Genomic DNA, 12,307 nt, shown 5'->3' with positions numbered 1-12,307 from the left:
GTTCTTTACAATATTAAACCAAGATATATGTATTATGAGAAACATAGGATTCATTTTGCTACCTGCAGTCTTTTTGTTTGAGAGGATTGAGAACATTCAAGTATGTAAATACTGTTAGGTAAAATGCCTATGATATAGGAAAAATGTCCTTAGACTTACGTATAAATTGTGTCCTATTTCAATGAGTGTGCGCATGTTTATCTTGATTCAGGACCTGTCCTTTCCAGTTGAACACAGAGAGCCTCTGCTGTGTTTTGGGATTTTTTCAAAGCATCTTTACTTAGGTTCTATCTCAAGATGACTTAACAGTAGGAGAAAGAATAAACATGTGTGGTCTGGAACTATAGCATGATTGTGGACTGGGCAGTGTTAGTTCTGTCCTTTACTTGATTGGGGGGATTTGTGATAGGATTTTACTCCATAGTGCTGGCTGACCTGGAACTCACTGTGTAGACCAGGCTGGCCTCATAGCTAGAGCTCCAGCTGCCTCTGTCTCTCAGGTACTGGGATCCCTGGCAGCCTTTTAAGCTGTACTCTCCCCACCGCTGAAATAGACAGCCGCCTTCTGATGGTCTTGCAGTAGTGAGGGGTAGGGGGAACATGCGAAGAGAAGTTCTTAGATTTCTTTTCCACCAAAGTATTAAAATTTCATATCCTTAAAAAACAGAACAAAACAAGACCAAATAAACAAAAAAAGTGTGCTAACTGTTCTGTCAGATGGTCTCATGGCTGTCAACTCCCTTTCTTTCCTTTTAGGGTTGACAACTTCGGCCTGGGCCTTTTACTTCGATCCAAGCAGATAAAACGCATGATCTCCTCCTATGTAGGAGAAAACGCAGAATTTGAGCGACAGTTCCTGTCCGGCGAATTAGAAGTAGAGCTGACGCCCCAGGTAAGGAAATCCCCCTGCTGTTGTTTCACAGTACAGCTTTATAGAAAACTTCCTTTTTTTCCTTCTTAAGTTTTTGTTGTCGTTTAAGACAGAGAGATGACATTTTGTCAAAACCAAGAGATTACTGTCTTTAGGTCACTGCTGTTGATCCTGGAGGACTAATGTTTTCTGGATCTGTGGCAGATTAGTTATTTCTATATTTGTTTTTTTAAGATTTATTTATTATTATATATAAGTACACTGTAGCTATCTTCAGACACACCAGAAGAGGGTATCAGATCTCATTAGGGATGGTTGTGAGCTACCATGTGGTTGCCGGGATTTGAACTCAGGACCTTTGGAAAAGCAGTCAGTACTCTTAACCGCTGAGCCATCTCTCCAGGCCAGATTAGTTCTTTCTAAGTAGAAATTCTTCAAGCTGCCGGATACAGGTTTATATGACACCACGATGTCCATTGAGCCAGAGGCAAACAAAAGGACTTGCTGAGATGTCTGAGATTGTCCTAAAAGTCAGATTTTATGAATGTCGCTGTTGGGAACTTTTGAACGGTCAGATCTTGCTGACTCATGTCAGGAGAGGGAAGCCTGCCTGTGGGTGAAAGTGCCTCCCAGAGTAAGTGCTGTGCTCAGAGCTCAGGCCTTTCAGGGACAGATGTGTGACAGAGCCAGCCATTGGCGCAACTCTGCAAGTCTGCGCCTGTTTTCTGACTCTGATTCTCCTAATCCTCTGAAGGCAACTTTTGAAGCCCTTTGGGTAAGGCCAGACCTTCCACGCTCAGTGTGTCAGTGTTCCACCTTGACACACTCTGCCTCTGTCACTGTCTCTGTAACCGAGCACACCATTCTGCCTCAAGGTAATGTCCGTTACTTTGAAGGTTAGAGCTTCAACTTCAATGGTCCAGAGCATCCGGTGTAGCTTTCACATTGTAGGTGAAGGTACCATGTCGTCTAGGTTGTATAGTGACTGAACCTGAACCTTTACTCTTTTGCTTTATCTCTGTTTTTTCAGAAGATGGGTACGTGGGAGAGGAACTGTCTTAATACTTACTAAAGTGTTTCTTTAATCTAAAAGAAGGTAGTGTTTGTTTCCTCAGCCAGGTGGTGCGCCAGGCCTCTCTCTCATCCTCCTTCGCAGCTTCAGGGCTGGGGTGGGAGGAACACTGATGAAATGGGAGGGGCTGTCTTTCCTTTGGGGGAAGCAGGGTGACGCCCACAGGGGGATTGTCTTCAGACATACATACTCTCCCTTCAGGCTCTTGAGCAGTGGGCAGAGAGATGGAGAAGCATGTTTGGGAAGGGTAGGCAGAAAAAAAATATTTTAAAATGAGGAGGTGTTATGATTGTTTTAATGATTTAATCTTTTTGGATGTTATTGGCCTAAAATACAAGGCAAAGTAGAGTTGCATCTCCATTTGGTGGAACAGAGATCATTTAGATGAGGAATATGGCTTCCTATGTCCCTTTTGCTTCAGAGTTACCTGTATACTCAGATGGCTCAGTAGCTGAGATCCTTCCTGTTAGTTCCTTTGTTAAGGATTTAAACGCCCCAGTGAGTACAGAATTCTCAGGTTGGGATAGTGTAAACAGCGTCATTGACAACTATGTCAATTCTGACTTCTGACTAGCTAATTCGCTGTCTAGTAAGCATGAGGTAGTAGCGTCCCAGAGAGTATCAGGACATATTTAAAGCCAGAGTTAGTGTCCTGTGCAAAACCTGGAAAGTCAGCTGGGAATGGAGGAGAACTAGGGAATCAGTTTGAAACCATCTGTCTCTGGGAGAGGCAGGGTCTCCCATCAGAAGGAAATGCAAAGAAACTTTACCTACACCTACTTCTATTGTGAAACAAAACTTTAAGAACTCCTAGTGTTTTATGAAATTTAAAATATGTATATATATTTATTATTATTGTTGTTATTATTTGTGTGTGTGTGCACATGTGTGTGTGTGTTTGTGCATGTGCGCATGTGTGTTCATACATGGTACACTAGTGGTAGTCAGAGGGGACTTTCAGGAGTTGCTTCTCTCCTTCCACTATGGGGTCTGAGGATTGTATTCAGGTTATTAAGCTTGCATATTGTCTTACTTACTTTTCTATTGCAATGACAAAATACTAGAACCAAGCCAACTTGTAAAAGAAAACCTTTAATTTAGGATACATAGTTGCAGAATGTCAGAGTCCATGACCATCATGGTGGGGAGCATGGCAGCAGGCAGGCAGGCAGGCAGGCATAGCACTGGAGCAGTAGCTGAGATGCACGGTATTGGTACAGAAACAGACACGCTGATCAATGGAATTAAATCAAATACCCAGAAATAAACCCACATGTTGTATGAAATATTAAATAATCAATTCATGCTACCACGCTGATCAATGGAATTAAATCAAATACCCAGAAATAAACCCACATGTTGTATGAAATATTAAATAATCAATTCATGCTACCACTGGCAAGGCACCAGCGGACAGGCTGACCTGTTCACAATCTGGCAGACTCCCTGGCAGTCTCAGTAGCGGAGACCTACTTATCCTCACGCAGGAGAGAGAGCCAGAGAGCGCTAACAGGGGATGACCTGCTCTTTTGAAACTGCAAAGCCCACCCCCAGTGACACACTTCTTCCAAAAAGGCCACACCCCCAGTCCTTCTCAAACAGTTCCCACCAATGGGGAGCCAGACATTCAAATATGTGAGTCTGTCTTAGGGTTGGTTTCATTGCTGTAAAGACACGCCATAACAGCAGCCCTTCCAAAGAAAACTTTTAGTCAGGGCTGGCTTACAGTTTCAGAGGTTTAGTCCATTATCACCATGGCGGGAAGTGTGGCAGAGATGGCATGAGGTGATCCTGGAGGAGCTGCTGAGAGTTCTCCATTTTGATCCCTTGGCAGTAGAAGAAGACTGCTTGTCACACTAGGTATAACGTGACCATAGGAGTCTTCAAAGTTCACCTCCAACGTGACAAATTTCCTCCAGCAAAGCCGCACCTCCTAATAGCACCAGTACCTATGGGCCAGACATTCAAACACATGAGTCTGTGGGGCCATTCCTATTCAAACCACCTCAGAGCCTGTGGGGGCCTTTCTCACTCACAGCGCCACAGGTGGCAAACACACTCACCTGTGTAACATCTTACTGTCGCCTTTAATGGCCACTTTACCCATTTGCCACTTTATGCCTGGCTTTGAATTTTCCTTAAGTAACTTTTATAAATAAGACATTTATGAAAGTGATATAAAATAAATTCTAAAGTGAATTTGAACTTTTTGTTAGATGCAGGCTCCTGTTACATAGCCTGGGTTGGTCTAGTGCATTGTTATGTAACCCATGCTGGCCTTAAACTCATGGCCGTCTTTCTGCCTCAGCCTGGAGGGGGCGGGTCGGGTCACAATTACAAATATTATCACCATCCCTGAACCCAAGATGTAGTACAGAGCAATGGTGATAAAAACTGCATGGTATTGGTACAGAACCAAATACCCAGAAATGAACTCACATGTTGTGTGACATATTAAATAAGCAATTCACGCTACCGATGGCAAGGCACCAGCGGACAGGCCGAACACCTGTTCTCAGGCTGGTAACTCAGAGCTCCAAATCTTTCCACCAGATTCACTAAGTTCTCCATGGCAGGCGGCTGCCACGCATGTCCCACGCTTCTAAATTCCTGTGACTAGCTGGGGTGCCCTGCTGCCATACCTTTCTCTGGAACTCAGTTGAGTCACCTCGTGAAGGAAAACTCCACACTCTTAGTTTAGAATCATAAGGTAACACAATTGTTGTGCACAGAATCTAGCACTCTAATTTTGTAGGCAATTCTAAAATATAAATCCTCCAGTGGCAAATCCTGGCAGATCCGACACCTAAATTGGGGGCCTCTCACTACCTACATTATGTCTCCTGCTCTTCCCCATCCAAAAGGAAGTATCTTTCTCCTGCCTCCCCTCTTCCTCTCCAACCCGGAAGTCCCGCCTACTTGCCCAGTGATTGGTTCCTTGAAATCTTTATTCATTAGGGGAAGGTTCTGCCTTACCCACATACCTATGGACACTTGATTTTTGATAAAGTTGCTAAAACCATATAATGGGAAAAAAAGAAAGCATCTTTACCAAGTGGTGCTGGTCTAATTGGATGTCTACGTATAGAAGAATGACAGTAGATCCATATTTATCACCCTGTACAAAACTGAAGTCCAAGTGAATCAAGGACCACAACATAAAACAGGATACACTAAATTTCAAAGAAGAGAAAGTTGGAAATAGCCTTGAATGCATTGGTACAGGAGACAGTTTTCTGAACAGAACACAGATGACTCAGGATCTAAGATCAACAATTGATAATTGAGAGCTCATGAAACTGCAAAGCTTCTGTAGGGCAAAGGACACGCTTAATAGGACAAAACAGCCGCCTACAGGTTGAGAAAGGATCTTCACCAACCCTGTACCTGACAGAGGGCTAATATCCAAAATATGTTAAAACTCAAGAAGTTAGACACCCAAATAACCTAATTTAAAAATGGGGTATAGAGCTAAACAGAGAATTCTCAACAGAGGAATCTTAAATGTCTGAGAAGCACCTAATGTTCAGAGTCCTTAGTCTTTGGGGAAATACAAATCAAAACAACTCTGAGGTTCTATCTTACACACATCAGAATGGCTAAGATAAAAAACTCAAGCGATAGCTCATACTGGCAAGGATGTGGAGCAAGGGGAATACTTCTCCATTGCTGGTGGGAGTGCAAACTTGTACAGCCACTTTGGAAATAAATTTGGCAGTTTCTCAGAAAATTGGGAATAGGTCTATCTCAAGACCGGCTGTACTACTCTGGGCATATAACCAAAAGATGTTCCACCATCTCACAAAGACTCTTGCTCAGTTATGTTCATAGCAGCTTTATTCATAATAGCCAGAAACTGGAAACAACCTAGATGGCCCTCAACTGAAGAATGGATAAAGAAAATGTGTTACATCTACACAATGGAATACTATTCAGCTACATAAAATCAAGACTTCATCAATTTTGCAGGCAAAATTGTGATCTTGAGAATATTATCTTGAGTGAAGTCACTATTGTGGTTTGAATATGCTTGGCCCAGGGAGTGGCACTATTTGGAGGTGTGGACTTGTGAGAGTAGGTGTGTCACTGTGGGGCTTTAAGACCTGCACCCTAGCTACCTGGAAGACAGTCTTCTCTTAGCAGCTGTCAGATGAAGATGTAGAACTCTCAGCTCTGCCTGCACCATTCCTGCCAGGACTCTGGCCATGCCCTTGCCTTGATGATAATGGACTAAACCTCTCAACATGTAAGCCAGCCCCAAATAAATGTTGTCCTTAAAAGAGTTGCCTTGGCCATGGTGTCTGTTTGCAGCAGTTAAACCCAAACTAAGACAGTAAGCCAGTCTCAAAAGGACATGTATGGTAGGTATTCAACTTAAAAGTGAGTATTAGCTATAAAATACAGGATACCCACGCTACACTCCACAGACCCAAAGAGGCTAAACAAGAAGGAAGGCACAAGCAAGGCACAGTGCTTGAATATCACTTAGAAGGGGAATAAAATTGTCATAGGAAGGGGATGGAGGGAGAGAACTGGGTGGGAAAGGAGATGGGGAGGGCAGTAGGGATGTTCAGGTTCAGGTGTAGTGAGGCACAGGAGGGATGACCAGAGAATGAATGGGAACCTGCAACTGACAGGGTGGGGAACTGGGGGGCATCTCCAGGACAAGACAGAGATCTGGGATAAGGGAAGCACCCAAGAATCAATGGGGGTGTCCTTAGCTGTGTTTCACAGCATTGGGACTATGGAACCTGAAGAGGCCACCTCCTGTAGCCAGGCAGGAACCCCAATGGAATGCTAGGGACACCAACTCACCCAGAAAACTTTCGACCCAAAATGTATCCTGTCTACAAGAGAGGCAGGGATAGGGGATGGAGCAGAGACTGAGGGAGTGGTCATCAAATAACCAGAGTTACTTGAGACTCAGTCCATGGGCAAGCACCAATCCCTGACATTGTTAATGATACTGTGTTACGCTTGCAGACTAGTCTAGCATGGCTGTCCTCTGAGAGGCTCCACTCAGCAGCTGACTCAGACAGATGCAGACACCCACAGCCCAACAGTGGATGGAGCTTGGGGACTCTTATGGAAGAATAGGAGGAAGGATTGTGGCCCTGAAGGGGATAGGAACTCCACAGGAAGACCAACAGAGCCAACTAACCTGGACCCTTGGGGCTCTCAGAGTCTGAACCACCTTCCAAAGAACATATGTGGACTAGACCTAAGGTTCCCTTGCTCATAAGTAGCACAGGTGCAGCTTGGTCTTCCTTGGGTCCTGAATGACTGGAGCAGGGGGTGCTATCCCAAAAGCTATTGCCTGTACATGGGATATATACAGGGAATCTGGGCTGCCTTGTCTGGCTCAGAGGGAGACTGCTCCTAGCCTTGCAGAGGCTTGATGTACCTGGGTGGAGGGATATGCAGGGGGACCTCCTACCTACTCAGAGGAGGAAAGGAGATGGGGGCAGGGTTGTGAGATGAGGTAAGTGGGAAGAGGCAGTGAGCAAGATGTAAAGTGAATATGTACAAAAGAAGTAACTAAATAAACAAATAAATAAATTGCAAATATTTTCTACTCTGTCTATTGCTACTAATGAAAAAATATTTAGTTTCCACTTACATGTGATGCATGGTAAAAGAATTACAAAGCTAAATGTGCATCATTAAGTTTAAAGTTTGATTTCAAGGTATTCGAGGAGACACTTGTGGGAGGTTAGGAGGGGTAGAGTCTGGAGACGGAAAGCACAACTAGACAAATGAACAGTTACTTTGAACTTGGATTGGGATTGGAGTGGTTATTGACTTTTAGTTGATGCCTCAGTTTGGGGATTCATGAGCACGTACACTGCTGCACTCTTTCCAGGCTGGTAAGAACCACGTCTAACGGTGGGTGTCTGTCTCCCTGTCCAAAGTGTACGGCGTGAATTTCTCACGGTTGTTGCTTGTTCATTCCTAGGGCACACTTGCAGAGCGGATCCGTGCCGGTGGGGCTGGAGTCCCTGCCTTCTACACCAGCACAGGGTATGGAACCCTAGTACAGGAAGGAGGATCACCCATCAAATATAACAAAGATGGCAGTGTTGCCATTGCCAGCAAGCCACGAGAGGTAAGAAACTCCCTACCCACGGGACGCTGCAAAACTAATTTCCCCAAGAGATTCTGTGTGGATTCATTTGATAGCTACCTTGGTAAGATAAACAGTTGTTCATTTTCAAAAAGATGAGACTTATAGTTAAGCCTGGGTGTCTGTTCATGCTTAAAACAAACCACAGAGAGAAACTAGAATAAATTAGAATAAGAGAATTATTTACATATCATACTATAATTAAGGTTAGTTAACTGAAATTTTGAAGAAAGCTATAGTCTATATATTAATTAGGGTTAGTTAACTGACTTTCCAAAAGGCTCTAACAAAAGTGAGAACATTTTTCCATTGATCATAATGTTTCTATTAAAACAAAAAAGCTCACACACTGTTTACTATATTGTGTTAAGCTCTTGTGATCAGATTTTCTAACATGACTGAAAGAAAATAAAGAACCAAAGAAATCCTAAGTTTATCTGAAAGCTTGTGAAACAGGCCACTGTTTTAATTATATAACAGAATAGAGAATTCAAATGACCCTTTCCATATTGTGTATCTTAAACATAAGCTCATCTTTTTTATTGACTGGTCTGTGGGGTAGGATGGGGGCACTTTAGAGTGAGTAACTTTAGTTGTATTAGACAACAGTAGACCTCTCGATAGAGCATTTGACATAGTTAGATTTGAAGTGATTACAAAAAACGTGTACAGACCAATACATTATTCTGAATTTAAAAATGTCTTTCTATTCTTTGTCTTGGCTCAAGGAAAAGAGCCACTAGGGGAGGGCGCAGCAATGCTGGGCTCCACCTCCAGGGAGGTGATCTAGCCAATGAAGAGTGCTCACCAGTACAGGGAGTGTAGTCCTGCTGGTCTGCTGCTGTTCTGGGGAGTCAGGAGGTCTATGGTCATGCCCCTTACTGTCTGACCTTTGTCTCCAACTGTGTCCTGCTCATGGTCCTGCTGATATGCTAAACTTACTGGCTTGCTGAATAATTGGATCCAGGGCTGGGATTAGATGAAATGGAAGACTGTCTTCCGTTTGGAGTTTTGCTCCTTTTCTGGGAGTGACCCATATGGATCTAAGCTTTAATTCAAGTATTTTTATTTTATATTTATTTTGCATTTTCACTGTCAAATTAGATTAAAACGTTTCTTGATAAAAGAAACAACAACAACAAAAAAATCGACCCCAGGAACCTAATGAAAATGAAGCTTAGGAGCATATGTTAAAAGTACCCTGGAAAATTGGGTTAATATTCTGATAGCTTATTGGAAAATGTAACATTAACATACCCCAGGAGACTGGAAGACTTGAATCTTTTCTAACTTTTCATTTGTGTCTGGAGCCCGGTGCATGAATTAAGTACCTTTGTAATTTTATATAAAAATCAATCTCTCTGCCTCTCTGACCTCTCTCTGTGTGTATCTGTTTGTCTGCCTTTTTCTCTCCATCCCTACCTCCCTCAGTCTCTGACTGCGATCTCTATTCTGCCTGTTGTCTGCTCGCATGGCTTAGAGGTCATTCGCTCTGGTCAGAAGCAGGTGAAATGTGTCTGAGTGTGATGTGTTCTAAGTTACATCTTGTAAAGATCACTCTCGCTATTGGGTGGTAAGTTTTATGGAGGCCTAAGTTGGGGAGGCCGTGCATTGATCCTGGTGGGAATGGACAGTGCCTAGGATAAAGTGGTGACGTAGAGTGAATTTGTGCAAACATGATTAGGTTGGATGTTGATGGTAGAGCCACCACATGTGACACAAGAGGACAGGAAACAAGATCACTGCTTATTGAGATGGCAAGGCACAGGTAACCAAAGACCTCAGTCAGTCTGTTGGGGAAAAGGTATACTTAAGTTCAGGAGACTCAAGAAGTGCTTGGCAACTCTGGTGAGAAAATTTGAGGCATGGTGTGCATGTGCATTCAAACCCTCAGGGTTAGACAGTGTCCTGGGCCACTGTGTGGATGGAGAGCCCCTCTTTAACAGTTAGTGGTCACGCAGAAAGGGAAGAACTGCAGTGGAAGATGGGGGGGGGGGAGGTCCAGAGGAAATCTGGGGAGCCTGGTGATGTGAAAAATTAAAAGAAGGGGCAGCTCTGTCAAAGGAAGGATGACTAGAATTGAGCAGTGGTGTGCAGATAGAGGCCGATGGCAAATTCTAACTGGAATGGGCTCAAGAAAAACCCAAAGATGCACTGGAGGCCAGACCCACACTGGAGTGAGCACAGCAGGAAGCTTGGTAACGCTAGTAGCTCCCCTCTTTGAAGATTAGAACAGACAGTGCTCTGTAACATGTTTAGAAAATCCTTGTGTTTTCTGTCTCAACCTTCATCACTGGTGGATTTTTTTGTTTGCTTCCTTTCATGAAAGCTTTGTGCTGGAGTTTTTGAAGCTCCGTAGGCCAGGCTTCTCTTGATCTGCCAGAAGTTCTCTTGCCTTTGCCTCTCAAGGGCTTCAATTATAATCATGTGCCACCATCTGTCTCATTAATGATGTTCACAGTAATGACTTCTGAAGTACACAAACCTTTAAGATAATTATGTATATCAATGTGCAGCTAGTATCATATAATCTCATATTAGTGAAGTCTTCATTGGTAGTTTTCACAGCTCATGTTTTCTAGCTAGAAACTGGGATCTCTTTGGAGAAACTTTATGAAATGGTCTGTTTGCAATTCTAACTTTAAAAGTAAGGCTGGAACATCAGTGATGGAGTATATGGTGATGCGCATGAGACCTCCCATCCCAAGTTCAAATCTCATCATCTCCCTAAAGAAAGCAAAGCAGGAAATAATTGGACCCCAATGCTGTGCTGGAAGCTTCTAGAACGTGCATCCAGCCTGTTTTCCACTAGAGGGCACCAGAGGAGCGTGTTGGAGCTCTGCTGTCACAGGGCTGCATTTATGCACAACAGATCCAGCCCTCTCTGGGGCTGTTTAAATTCTCTCTTTAATTCCCAGAGATAAATCTCCAAGGGGGAAAGACAGGAAGGACATAACAGCAAAGGAGAGTTTGGTTTTTATATTCTCTCCCAAAGGGCAGTGAATGTTTGTTTTTTTTTTAAAAAACAACAACAAAAAAATGCCAATAGCATTGTGTTATATCACTAACCACTCGAGACACGCAGTTTGTTAAAACCACCATTTATTATAGCACGGAAATCAAGAATTTCCTATGAGCCAATGCAAAACTCATACAGAGATTTTATGTGAAGAGAATCTATCAAAGGAGGTAAATGAAGATGCTAATAAAAGGAGGGAGGATAGCATTGTGTGCACAGTAGGGAGGCGTGCCAATTTCGTTTATAACTAGTTTACTTTTTTGCGATCATCGATTTTCTCAACACTAATTATAGATCACAGTTAAAGAGAAACAATAGGTAAGCTATTTCATGTAACTTAACGTTATAATTTGGAGAGGGGAATAGAAGAAAAGCGGGACTGTATTTTATGTCTCGAAGGTAAGCAAGGCACACAGTCGGATGGATATTAACACACTTTACCACTTAGACTTGTGGAGGTTTTAGTTTCTCGAATGTAGCAGACCCGCACTTATAGTGGGACCCGTCTGCACGCTCTCTTCTGGAAGAAGCCTCCCTGGGCTATTTTGAGAAAGCCTTATGCTCCTGAAGAAGGCTCTTGAGATTCCTCCCCCTGAAAAAGCCACTCTAGCTAGGCATCCGGTCCTCATGCGTGCCTCTTCAGATCACAGGCATCTGCATCCTGCACAAATACCTGACAGCGCCAATTTATCTCCTGCAGGTGAGGGAGTTTAACGGCCAGCACTTCATTTTGGAGGAAGCCATCACGGGAGATTTTGCTTTGGTGAAAGCGTGGAAAGCAGACCGGGCAGGCAATGTGATTTTCAGGTACTGTTCTAGTCAAACACAACACAGTAGAAGACAACAAAACCTACTGCTATAGACATTCCACCCTGCTCCCTGCCCGTTGAGCCCCCAGCCTCGCCTCCTACCTTGGGTACGAGGTAATACCAGGAGCTATAGCTCAGGCAGAGTACTTGTTTAGGGCCCTTAGCACTTCAGGTAAAGAAGAAATTAAAGGAAGTGAGTGTAATGTATGACAAAGACTCTGATTCCTAAATTACGACTGCAGAAATGGATATCATTGTGAGATGCTAACCGACCATTTAAAATGGCTTATGGTCGTGTGTTCAGAAGAGCATGTCGTGCCTGCTGATGGCCCTGCTGATATGCTAAACTTACTGGCTTACTGAATAATTGGATCCAGGGCTGGGATGTAGATGAAATGGAAGACTGTTTGCC

General features: G+C 43.4%; 1 protein-coding gene across 1 annotated transcript in view; it reads left to right on the top strand.

Moving 5' to 3' along the window:
• The window catches only part of Oxct1 (3-oxoacid CoA-transferase 1), a 130,124-nt gene that overhangs the window by 18,957 nt on the left and 98,860 nt on the right, over positions 1-12,307 (top strand). The window contains exons 4-6 of the mRNA XM_052159503.1: positions 757-892; positions 7,900-8,049; positions 11,787-11,893. Coding sequence (XP_052015463.1) covers positions 757-892; positions 7,900-8,049; positions 11,787-11,893 — 393 coding nt within the window. The remainder of the gene's footprint in view (positions 1-756; positions 893-7,899; positions 8,050-11,786; positions 11,894-12,307) is intronic.

This window comes from Apodemus sylvaticus, chromosome 16, assembly GCF_947179515.1.
Source record: "Apodemus sylvaticus chromosome 16, mApoSyl1.1, whole genome shotgun sequence".
NCBI lineage: Eukaryota > Metazoa > Chordata > Mammalia > Rodentia > Muridae > Apodemus > Apodemus sylvaticus.
The sequence above is the reverse complement of the archived record's forward strand: the minus strand, read 5'-3'. Positions and strand labels throughout refer to the sequence as shown.